Source organism: Corylus avellana, chromosome ca2, assembly GCF_901000735.1.
Source record: "Corylus avellana chromosome ca2, CavTom2PMs-1.0".
NCBI lineage: Eukaryota > Viridiplantae > Streptophyta > Magnoliopsida > Fagales > Betulaceae > Corylus > Corylus avellana.
In genome coordinates this window covers 24,621,150-24,634,194 of record NC_081542.1, presented here as the reverse complement: position 1 = coordinate 24,634,194, position 13,045 = coordinate 24,621,150, and the positions used below count along the sequence as shown (strand labels likewise).

The 13,045-nt window shown below is 35.1% G+C and overlaps 1 protein-coding gene across 3 annotated transcripts; it reads right to left on the bottom strand.

Annotated features, from left to right (window-relative positions):
* Positions 1-132: 132 nt before the first annotated feature.
* LOC132171668 (carboxyl-terminal-processing peptidase 1, chloroplastic) lies at positions 133-11,614 on the bottom strand. 3 transcript variants are annotated; one of them, XM_059583041.1, is made up of 13 exons: positions 11,203-11,614; positions 10,959-11,078; positions 9,891-10,028; positions 8,758-8,862; positions 8,493-8,661; positions 7,998-8,074; positions 3,289-3,333; positions 2,714-2,797; positions 1,587-1,625; positions 1,444-1,506; positions 826-955; positions 688-750; positions 133-401 (listed from the first exon to the last, which is right to left on the bottom strand). In XM_059583041.1, exons 1-12 carry the CDS (start codon positions 11,587-11,589, stop codon positions 695-697), a joined length of 1,413 nt encoding a protein of 470 aa, XP_059439024.1. In that variant the 5' UTR covers positions 11,590-11,614; the 3' UTR covers positions 133-401; positions 688-694. The 3 variants fall into 3 exon arrangements, with proteins under 3 accessions (XP_059439024.1, XP_059439025.1, XP_059439026.1); XM_059583042.1 differs by having other exon boundaries at positions 715-750; XM_059583043.1 differs by lacking the exon at positions 3,289-3,333.
* Positions 11,615-13,045: the final 1,431 nt, after the last annotated feature.

Genomic DNA, 13,045 nt, shown 5'->3' with positions numbered 1-13,045 from the left:
TTTTACATCATGGTAATTACTCTCTCTCTCTCTCTCTCTCTCTCTCTCTCGGTACAAACTATTGCCATTGTTAAACTATGAAGTAGAAATAAATACTTCGAAAAAGAAATTCAGTAATAAGAAGATAATATCAACAAGAATCTTGCTTTTCATATTACTAAGAAACATGAGTTTCTTACAACAATAGGGGTTTATTTGACCATAAACCTAACCCGTTACAAAGTCTATCCAGCAAACATTCAAGTATGAATCATAATGTGTTGATGCAATGACCAAGAAATCTTCTTGTGGTAACGAATTGCATTAAAAACCCATACCCAGGGAGTTCTTCAATACAAAATTCTTGCATGGCGATAACCGGGTCATTTCTTCCGAGCTGATTTCGCGTCATAGACGTGTACCTATAAGAATAAAATTGGTGTCTAATACAATAACACTTAAATCCATAAATTTTTTTGCCATCTCTCAGAACAAGTGCACTTTATAGCAAGGCATGCAGAAGTATAGAGCATCATGTGTATGCTCATAAAGCACGAGATATGTGGCAAGTTGGCAAATTATACTATTACACTTTCACAGAACTTTTCAATAAAAACAAGGCAGGTTCACATGAAGATGTCTTACTTTAGGTTAGCCAACTAAATGCAGAAAAAGATGCTGCTGAAGTTTAAATAAGAAGACTATAACCTTTGTTTCATCCTTGCTGAAGCTTACCGCACTTAGAAAGATGTTGCTTGACATCACCCCAAGCTGTATGTAGAGGGTTATGTTAAGATTAAATGGGGTCTTACAATCACTTTATCACAGAAGTGTGAAGAGTTCTACCTGGGAAATTTCGATAATCAGGCTCTATTCCATTTCCATTTATGTCCCTGTGATTTGGAGTTACATACTTCCCAACAGTAACAACCACACCAGATCCATCAGAAAGTTCAAATACAGATTGAATCAAACCCTGTTCAAAGTATAGGGCATATTAGAATCAGAATTACAAAATAGGTAACTGCTTCAGATGCAGTATATTATAGACAAGATATATTGCTCGTAGATGTGGATAAATCTTTCTTTGAATCACATTTTAAAACAATTTTGGACAATCAGATATCTAGTTTATGGTATGTCAATCAGATATCTATTAGTAAAGACCAAAATTTAAAAACTAGTCTATAATTTGGGTCGAGAGATAGAATGAAACTACCAAAAAGAGAATTTTGATTCTTATCCCCAGCCACAAAAAGAAAAGAAGAAAAAGAAAAAGAATGTTTAGAAACTGTCCAAATTCCACAACAAAACCCACCATATGAAAGTTTAAAACGAGTTGCAGGGTTCAAATGAAAAATGGGTTCTGGGTGGACGCAGGTCTATTACAGTACTTGATCATATAAAGACAATGCTAAATCACAAAAAATTATTAAATCAGCAGCTATGAGTGAATATCTGAACCTTGCCATAAGTTCTTTCCCCCACAAGAACAGCTCTACAATTATCATGTAGCGAAGAAGCAACCTGTAATGAGACCACCTTTTACAATACTACAAATATGAAGTATCAAAAGCAACTTCAGATAATTTGGTGGAGCCGCTTACAATTTCACTAGCACTAGCAGTTTTGTTGTTCACCAAAACCTGCATTAGATGAGAGTCAAAAAATTTGTAATGAAGGTCACAACAGTTGACATTACACACTTACAATTCTTAATTGTTAGTACAGAAGATAAGCTTATAAGATCGAATCAAGGACAAACATTACTGTAATAATACAAGTCAATATTTTAGAATCGCATATGAAATAATAAAAGAGACTAAATCATTTGGAATCTAATTTTGGGGGTGCAACCAAATCCACCAAGCTACGGGAAGATCAAACTTCAATCTAAAGCTTGTTTTTCCAAAGAGCCAAGCCTATCCAAACCCAAGCTCAGGTCAGTTAGGCCCCTGAACACTAAAAAGCATAACAACAAGGAGTTTGGGAAAAGTATGCTACCAATTCTGTTTATGATGTGATGGCTGGATTTACAGCACCTGGGACACTAATTCATCATCACCCATTTAACTTATTATTCAGCTACTCCAATCAATTATGTGTTTTCATTATCAAAATTGATCAATACAAATAAAAATACATCGATTAGAATCAAGTTGACCTAGAAGGCTAGAACCATGCTTATCTAATCAAACAAAATAATAAAATTCAAGAATTTTACTAATTGACAAGAATAGATTTACAACAATCCACATATTCAGCTCAAAGCGCAAGCAGGTCTCTACCCAGCACAGCTGATTTGCACCCCTCAAATGATAATAATAGCTACATGCTTTGTTCATACTTATGATACAATTCAATTTATTTTAGTTGCTGTTGCCAGCTCATGTCTGTGTTAAACATTGTCATTAGTGTCCAGGTCCTTATTGAATGGACAACATATTGATTCGAAAATGAATCTAATGCTCCTGAATGATAGACTTAGTTATATTTTAATCCCCAAATATGGCAGCTCATGTCACGGTCAAAATTGTCATGTCCAAACCCTTGTTGCACAGGCAACATGTTGACTCAAAATTGACAATAGTTCTACTAAAATGAGAAATCTAGTTTTATTTTCATTTATTTCAGACAAATAGCTTTCAACCATTTTTTTTTAAAAAAAAAGAGTGATAAATGAGAACAAATACAGAATATTCGGTGTAAAGATCTCAAATGTAAAAGTGCATACAATAACAGGAGCTGTAATCAATGGTGCAGCATCCGCAACAATAGTGTTCTGGTACTGTGAGTCCCTTCCAGTGGTATATATTATCTGTACATAAATGTCATCAGAAGAAAACACCACATTGATAATCTCAGTGTAGTGGACTAAAAAGCACTAACAAGAACTAACACAGATACTTTATTGCACATTCAAGAAAAAAAGAGGTATTAGTGATGAGGAAAAGATTGCCAAAGTGATCAAGCAATGCTTAACATGCACTCTATCACTTTTGAGAGGGAAAGGTCCAAAGCAACACAGAGAAGCATTATCAATCATCAATATGCTTTTTGACAAATCAAAATACAAGTTTGTGAACATTTTGGACCATTATCGATCATAAATGTTTCCATTGTCCATCATAACCAAATAACAAAGTAGCTAACTATTTTTTGGAGTCTAGATGATAAGGGGAAAGAAGGGAAGATGCAAATAACTGTAATTACAGTCTGCACAGGAGAAATGGAAAACATAAACAAATAAATAAGCATAGTTACAAAGAAATAGTAGTTCACGAATGTAATCTCAATAAATTGCTATACCGTCTTCCCCTCATTTAGAAAGAGTTTGGCGATCTCAATTCCAGCCTGGAATAAGCAAAAGAATAGGATGAAGCTCACAATGTTACAAAATCCCATCACAACAATGTGCATGAATTAATAACAAACATGATTTTGCTAGTACCTTACATTAAATGAAACAACATTGGTCAAAAATGATCAGAGACATGCAAAAAAGTAGACATTATAATATAGGAGAGAGAGCGAGAGAGAGAGAGAGAGAGAGAGAGAGAGAATGGTACAGAGTAAGCAAGAAAAAAAAGAAAATCAGGTCAGGAGCCCTGAGTTTTTTATCATTTTGACTTACCCTAGTTCTCAATACGATAGATTTGAGACCCAAATTTAGGCTCATTCTAAATTCAAGACATTTGTCAACCTTTTCATCAAATAGGTAGCAAAAATTGATGTGAAAATATAATTAAGTCACTCTAAAAGAAATTTTTCTTTTTTAAAAAAAAAAAAGGCCTAAAGGAGAGGTGGCTGACAGCCACAACACCTCAAAGGGAGTGGCTCATGGCCCACACCTCTGAATGGGTGGCTCACAAGCACCCCCTAACTGGCCACCCCCTAGCTGCTGCTAGCCACCCCTTAATTAGATGGTGGTTCTTTTTTTTTTTTCTCGTCTTTTAAACCTTTAGGAAAAGTCTACATACCATTCTCAAACTATCACCCAATTAATAATGTCCCCCTCAAACTTTTAATTGAAACAATGTCCTCCCAATGACGAAAATACCCTTAATAAAATAAAATTTTAATTTTTTTTTAAAATTATTTTTTAAAAATAAAAATATAAAAAACCAGGGTGTGGAAATTTAAAAAAAAAAAAAAATCGTCAATTTGTTTTTTCTTTTTTTTTTTTTGAATTTATTGAAGTATTTTTGTCTTATTGAAAAAAACTTACGGTCATTTTTGCCTTTTTGCTAGCCTTGAGAGAACATTGTCCCAATTCAAAGTTTGGGGGATGAGACATTATCAATTGGATGGTAGTTTGAAGGAGGTACATGGACTTTTCCCAAATTTTTATTAGAGGATATAATTGTATTTTCATATTCATTTTTGCTACCTATTTGGCAGAAAGGTTGACAGAGGTCTTGAATTTAGAATGGGCCTAACCTTAGGTCTCGAATCTATCAAATTGAAAACTGGATTTTAAAGTCAAAATGGCAAAAGGCACAAAGGGGTCTAAGCCACTGTAAAATGAGTACTACTCAAGTTACTGTAGCAGTTTTATAATCAAAGGAGTCTCTTTTAGTTCTTTTATTTAGGTGATTTTGGACAGTTGATATTGTTTTTGTAAGGGGAGGAAATGTCATTTAAAATAGAGCTAAATGGCTGTTTATATTGTGTTTATTTCAAGACTGGGATTTTATTTTAATTGATAGTATAAAAGTGGGCTTTTAGGGTTGTAATCTGACTTGTCATGTTTGACTATCAATAATATTTCCTTTGGTTTTTCTAGGTTGTTTTGAGAACTCTTAGGTTTGCATTTCAACACTTTGTTTCTCTATAAGAAACATAGGCTTCGATGGATAATCAAAGTAAAAGCTATGTTTCATTTCACTCTAGACTGGGTTAGAATAATTAATCTACAATATTTACTCTGAATTACATGTCATGCTGAATGTTCATGTTCTTGAACACATCTATAATCAAGGATTTATGAAACTCCAGAATCTTTATGTATATTTATATGTATAGACTATAATAGAATATTAGGTGATGCATTTATAGAAATTTGTATTCACTAAAACAACCTCATAGTCCAAGACATCTTACAACTGAACCATTATTTTAAGTGAAATGGCGTTAAGCCATGAGGTTTAGTGTGAATAAGATCTTTGACAGCTGGTTAGAGGGGATACCCTCAATGAACATGGACATCATATAAATAAGAGGAAAAGATTGAAGAAGACTAACACTTTGTTTGGTTGGAGGGATGGAAAGTAGAAGGGGTGGAGATGAAAGATGAAAAGGGAAAGGGGGTTACCAGGGGAGTCTACCTGCTTTTGTTGTTTGGTAGGAGGGAAGAAAAAGAGAGATGAATTAAAGAGCATGGATATATAATTTTAACCGTTATATCCCTATTAAATGCTTTGAAGTGAGGGTACAAAAAGTAAACTTCAAAATTTTGTAAAGCAGCCAGCTGTCCCTCCTCCAATCCCACCACTTTTGCATGGTTGGTTTTGGTGGGCCCAAAGGGGTTCCACCTCCCCACCCCTTTCCCTCTCCCTCATTTTCTCTTCTATCCATCTCATCTCTCCTCCTCCAACCCCTCCAAACAAATGTGCAAGCTTTTTGTTACATGGGTTTTTCGGTAGATAAGGAAATGGTTAAATAATGACATATTGTTGATCTATTTTCATCCACCTTCACTTAATTATGGGATATTAATGTATATGTACATAGTCATAATACATATACTAAATTACTAATGTCTCAGGTATAATATTGATATTTATGTCCAATAGTATATAGAAACACTTGAAATATAATTAGATAGTGAAATATTAAGTAATCCGTGAAACAGTTGGGGTTATAACTTTTTTTTTTTTTTTTAATATATATAAGTAATCGACATATAATTAAAAAGCTTAAGATGCTCATAAGTACACAATGAGTATACAAGAAAAGCCACCAAAATAACAGGAGTAAAAAGAAGAAGAAACTCATGAAAACTAATCACCCAAGGAGAAATAAAAGCAGATGTCCAAAGATACAGGGCGTTCAAAAATTAAAAAAAAAAAAAAAAACTTAATCTCCTCCAAAGTCCTCTTGCGGTCCTCAAAACTTCTATCATTCATTTCCCTCTAAAGACACCACAAAAGGCACGAAAGTACCATCTTCCACACAATAGCATTTCGAGTGTTGCCAACAGTCCACCAACAGACATACAAGTCGACTCCTCGTCTAGACATAACTCAAGACAACCCAAACAGACTAAAGAAAACATTTCACATAGTAGAAACAACCTCACAATGAAAAAGAAAATGATCCACAAACTCCCCATTCCTTTTACACATACAACATCTATCAACCACAGTGACGTGCCGCTTCCAAAAATTGTCCATTGTAAGGATCTTTCCTAGGGTCACTGACCAAGCAAAAAAGGCCACCGTCAATGGAACCTTAATCCGCCAAACACTTGGGGTTATAACTTTGTTCTTCTCCTACTCCAGTGGGTTTATATTAGCACAAATGATGATGATGGTTGTGCCCTTGGCAGCTCTGGTCAACATGGAGATAGAGACCCATAATGCATGTCCAACAATTACATATTATCTTTACTCTATCAAGACATTTGGCAAGAATAATGTAAAAGGTCGTGATTGCATGCTTCCTAAACCCTAAAGGTTGTTACAACATCATGCTGATGCATTATGGCAGAGATTGCGGCAAGACCTTGTTCCAGCTTTACCTGACTTGGAGAAGCCTTTTAAAGTGCAGCACCACCCTGCAACGCATAACTTCACCTGCTTCTTCCCCAAGCGCTCCTAGGTGAACACAATGGAGTCACTAACCAGTAAAAAGTGGGTCTAATCCTTGGGGATGCGGTAATACCTCTAAGAAATTATTCCATCGAACGTATTGCCCTCTGGATCCAGGAATAGCGACATGGACTAAATGTCCTGTCCAAGCCAAGGAACTTACTCCAAATAGTCTGACAAATGATGATTGAGATAAGACTTGGCATTTTTAAACCACGAAATGCTTAGTTTCCATTTTGGTTGTAGGTGTAACCGGCCCGCTATGAAAGAAAGAACACCTATACCGATCATGGTATAAACCATGCCTAGATTCCCAAAGACCAGTTTTCCTCAAAAAGTCGAAACTATATGACTTATGATACCAGATCCAGGCAGAATGGGAATATATGCCTCTGGATGATCGAAGAACCGAAAGAGATGCTGGTGATTAGTTGAGTTAAAAGCTACGAAGGTGGCTTTGGGACCTTGCTCTTTAAATGGAGGGGTTACGACAAGGGAAAGAGCTACTGTCCTTGTAAGTGACAGCTAAAAAGGGTCTTTCTGTTTTCTTAGGCTCTTTGCTTCTTTGTGGAAATCTCTTCCTGCCAATCTGAACTCTTTTACGTAAATCCTATGCACATGTCAGCCACAATGAGACCATTGTAATTTTCTCTCAATCCCTAACCTAACTCACTTCCTTACCAATACCGATTATAGCCACCTAATTCCCCCCCCAAAAAATTCTTATGATGTTTTTTTATAAGTAACTCAATCTCATTAAAAGGGCAGAAGCATGCGACCCAAATACAAAGTATACAAGAGAGGTCCCTAGTTAAGGAGATAAAGAAGAACACACGTATAAATTCTTCGCGGTAAATTTAAGTTCCTTTAGGAAAGGCTTAGTTATGAATAACAGTTGGATATTCAAGAAAAACAAATCTCTCTAGATTCATTTGAAAAATTATCTTAGAAGGCACCAAAAGATTGGAAGAAACTTGTGCATTTTTTAAACAGTAACAAGTCTAAGAAGAACAAAACAAATAGAAGTTAACATTTAGAAAAACCAATGGTGGATGGGGGGACTAAATCATCAAAACTACCCAAACTTAAAGTTAAACATAAAGACCAATTTATCAAACAAGCCTTAACTAATCCACCAAGGTTATCTCTTATCCAAACTACCCATTAACTTAAAGTTAAATGTAAAGATCAATTTAGCAAACAAACCTGTACAAGTCCACCAAGGTTGTCTCTAAGATCAAGAACGAAATATGAAGCTCCCATATCCTGAAGTCGCTTCATAGCTGCAACAATCTTTATTTTATTTAGTCTAACGATAAGATCAACTGAAACTATATAATTCATGTACAAAAAACCGAAGCCCCACTGTGGACATAATTAGTGCCATATGCTTCACAAAAGGGTAAGGATCCAAGTTAGCCAAATAGGCCTGTGATATTGGCCTCAACAATTTAAAGAACAGAATGTACCTAATGGTATACTACAAAGGCATGTATTCCAAGAGGAAAACAAATTAGATTTTATTCATTTTGGGCTCTCGTCTTGAGTTTCTATATTCAAATAGCAGCATGAGATAAAAGGACCAATCCTAATTCCTTAGCAATTTCCTCTTTTTGAGGCTTTGAAGGTTTATGCATCCTAAAAATATGAGGTGTATTATATATTGTTGAATTAATATAGCTTGAATAGATGAACAACTACCAGTCACCAAGTCTTTTCTAGCCAATGCATTGAACTCTTTTAAGCGCATGTAGCCAACAGAAGTAGTGCCATTGTCAATTTGCTCCAAACGATATAAGACTGGGGTTCGAGCAACAAGCTGTCTCTGAACTTCAATAGATTGAATAGGCCCACAGTTGCCATGCTTGACCTAAAATTAAAAATACATATCTGAACAATCATTAAGAAGACATCACAACAACAAAAATTAACGCTACTTTATAAAAGACTGTATTAAAATCACAACCTTAATAGTCACAAATGTTTCATTAGGGCCTTGTAACAAAGATGATACTTCAAAGGCTGATTTCCCTCCCACATCTACTCCATTGACAGCTAACACTTCATCCCCCTAACAAAGTAGAAGGAAGGAAGAAAATAAATGTAAGGAAACCTATTACATACTAGCAGACTTGTGCAATCCATATCAGTCCCGACAATATATAATACCAGAAATTCCAGATAACTAAATAAAACCAAGGAAAAAGTATATATATATATATATATAGAGAGAGAGAGAGAGAGAGAGAGACAAACGCCCATGAAAGTTAGATGCAGATAAATATTGGACCTTCAGCATAAGAGTGTTGAGCTAGCTACACAAATCCTTTTCCACCATTCATCCCTATCTAAGGCCATATTCTGTTTCTAATTAAACAGAAAAAAAGAACCTACTTATAAAATAAAAATAGAAAAAAAGTAACTCAGGTGTACTATTACATCTTGAAATGCATACTAGAAGTAGATACTAGCTGAACAAGTAGTTGCGTTTCAAAAGAGAAAATAGCAGCAGGAGTCCATTTCACTAGTTAAAGTATCTGTGACCTGACCACTAGCTTTGTCCCTTCCATTTGTCCCTAGGTCAGTGAGACAGCAAGTGTACTTCTTTCCAAAAAGAAAATCCATAAAGTTTTTTTTTTTTCTTTTATCATTTCCTTTCTACTGTTATTCAGTAGCAATCTTGGGGACCATCTTTATTTCTGCCTTTCCCAGTTGTACTTCCATCTCAAGCGATTAATTCAACATTATGCAATGGGAAGAAATACATATAAGTAGATTGAGCAGTTCACGAAACATTACATGAATCATATCCAACAAATAAATTTTGAAAAAGTGAAAACCACGACCATGAGACCAGAGAGCACAGAAACTCAGATATAAGGCTGGTGACCAGAGTAATTGTTAGAGAGAACTCAGCAGTTCACAACTTAATGAATGACTCAACTCATACCTTGTCAAGCATTGTCACAAAAAGAAAAAAGTTGTAGTAATAAATCAACTTCAAGAACCAAAAGTGAATCAAGAGTTGAATTACAAAGAGAAGCACATACTAAAACAAATATTCACATATCGCATCTGCAATTTTGGCTTCGTACCTACCTGTCTAACACCAGCAGAATGTGCAGGGCCATCCAACAGGAGTCCTATCACCTTCAGTTTCAAATCTCCATCATCTTCCAGAACTTCCCTAAGGTTTAGTCCAATACCACTCATGTCATACCTTGCCATCTTGGAGAACTTTCAACAATGACAAAAGCAGCATATGCCATGGAATAAGAAAACTGAAAATTTTGTATGTAAAGACCATTATGTACATAAGGAGGGGTACACATCACGAGCAAAAACAATTATCAAACATAAGAATCAAGTATTGTAACGTCATAGCAAGTCATGCAGCAACCATGTAGAGAGAGAGAGGGAGAGAGGGCCAACTCCAATTAAAGATTTTATTCAGGAGAAACAATGCATACAGCACAACGAAAAGAGGGAAAGTAAAGGATGAGAAACTGCACATATAAATTCAGGAGACAGCCATAATTTCCACCTTCCCCTCTCATTGCAAATCCCACAACAAACTTGATTTGGCAAGAACCAAGAAATTTCTTTCTCAACTTGAAAATAAAAGATAGGATGCCCTCCCACTAAGGACCTAACCCTCCAACCACCTTATTGTTCTGTTCACAAATAGTAAATCACAATCACATAAACAACGAAAAACACTAGGGTCAAATATAATAAGTAACATAATTGACTGCTTGAAATTTTGACACGTCTTAAATAATTGGTTATTTTATCAAGCCAGACGAATAGTTCTATCAAATTCCCCAAACAGGGCTTATCCACATATCATTTGCATTGCAGAAACATTGCAATCCTAAATAACAACCAAAAACGAGTATCCATTGCTCTAACTTCCAATACAAAGACCCTGCCTCGCTTATGGTGTTCTTGATAAAAAGACCGGCTAAGGCAAGCTAAGTACACTTCACCCACATGTATATAATCAATATATTAGCGTTTATGAGGACAGATTGTGAAACTATCATAACGGAAAAGGCAACAATCTGTTCATATTTATGAAACCCAATTTCTGGTCCCATTTCAAACTTAAATTTAAGTCTAAATACATACATGTGCGTGTGTGTGATTTCATGTATATGAAATTACCTCTTCAGGGGAAAGAAAACGCGTATAAGGGTCACCCAGGCTTGCTAACATTCGTCTGATGATATCATGAGCCTTTGACCTCGTCGGAATGGAAGTGTTCAGAATATCCTCCTTCTTTTGCTGAAAGCATTCAAAGGCTATATACGTCAAACGGCCCCGTATTAGGCACCCAAACAGTACTTTTATCACAGCAAGAAATCTACTCGTTTCTCTCTAATAACTCGCGCACTCATGCATGCATTACCAGCCATGTTTGGGGAGACCAGCGATGGCGACCGGTGTCGATAAAGCTCTCATTGACGATTTCCCAAGCTTCCTCGACAATCCCTTCGTTAGTCACCACTTCGGGACGAGTCTCAGCCTTCGCTACTCGCTCGTCTTCGCGGCAGAGCTCAGAAGAAGAAGAAGAAGGCGATTGAATTGTTGGAGACTCCAATGCAATGGAGCAGGGCGACGAGAAGAGAAGGCCGAAGGAGAGAGCTCCCGATAGAGCTAAAGTTAGGGATTTCTTAGCACAATTAGCGATATTGTTGTGGGTGATGATGAAATTGCAAAGGATTGGAGGCTTTGAAGTCTCGGATGAGGATGATGGGAGTGTGGTTAAGGAGCTTGAGAGGGCCAAGACCCTCATCTTTGGCGCTGGTTCGTTTGGTGGTGGTGAGCCAGTGAGTGTGGTTTGAATGGCCTTTTATATTATGGAAAATTAGTCTTTATCTCCCAAAGTTTGGGGATTTCAATTCGAACTCCAATGTTTCAATTTTTGTAATGTATCTCCAAACTTTCAAATATTTGTAATTCAACTAATTATATTCCAAAATTTTCGTACTGCCCCTAATTTTTTTTTTTTTTTAATAAAAAATTACATTCGGCCATTTTTGCACTCTCAATTTTTTTTTTATAAAAAATAAAAAATGTTGGGCAATATGGAAATTTTGGAATAAAATTTGTCAAATTGCAAAAATTTGAAAGTTTGGGGGTTGCATTGTAAAAATTAAAACATTAAAAGTCGAATTGAAAATCGCCTCAAACTTTGAGGGGTAAAGTGTACTTTTTCTTTTATATTATTATTATTATTATTATTATTATTATTTTTAACATTTAAGATTAAGACCTTATGAATAATGAATTAAACAACATTTTCACTAAACCTCAATTAATAGTTAAATGTATACATCAAGGTATAACTTTGAAAAATCTTCAATTTGTAACATAAAAATTAAGGTTAAGTTGGTTTGATATAATGAACAGAAAATATTTTTAAATGAATAATGAAATTTTCTTTGTTTATAAATGCTGAAGATATGGAGAAAATATTTTCAATTATTTGGCTTGTACCACAAACTATTACATATCACTTGTATGCAAGGGATTTGGCTTAGGTGATGTTTTAAAAAATCTATAGTATATGTGATGTAAAAACTATTAATATTTAATTTCACTTTCTCTCTTTTTCATGTAAAACTTAGAATTAAATTTAGACAATTAAAGAGTTTAATTTTTTTACGGTCCTTAAGCCAAATTCGTACCCAGGACAACCTAAATTACAAACCAAAAAGAGATACCTCAAACCCCAAGACAACCTAATATCTTTAAAGAAAGGTTTGTTTTCATTATCCTACACATTGTTTGTCCATCTCTATACATAGCATGTGCAAATTCATCATCGAATATGTGAAACCTACATGTCGGTCTAACGTATTTAATGATGGATTTAAAAATGTGTAGGATAATGAAAACAAAAGATCCCCATCAAAACATTAAAACCTTTTAGACTCAATATCTAATATCTAAAACCTTTTATGATTGTATCGATTCTGGAAAAACGCTAGTTATATCTGTCTTGTTATTCAAAAATGACTAGTCAAATTATAATTGTAATTATTTAAAATCGCCTATAAAGTTCAATCACACCTAGTAAGTAACTAATGTGGTAATATGAGATTTAACTCCTATTAACACTTTTATAATCCATGTATTCAAGGCGGGCAATCTACGGTTGTCAAGTGCGACTAACTTTTTAGAGTGCCACAATTTCTCCCACTCAAATTCACATGGTGTTATCATATTGCGCTAATATCATTTGTAAT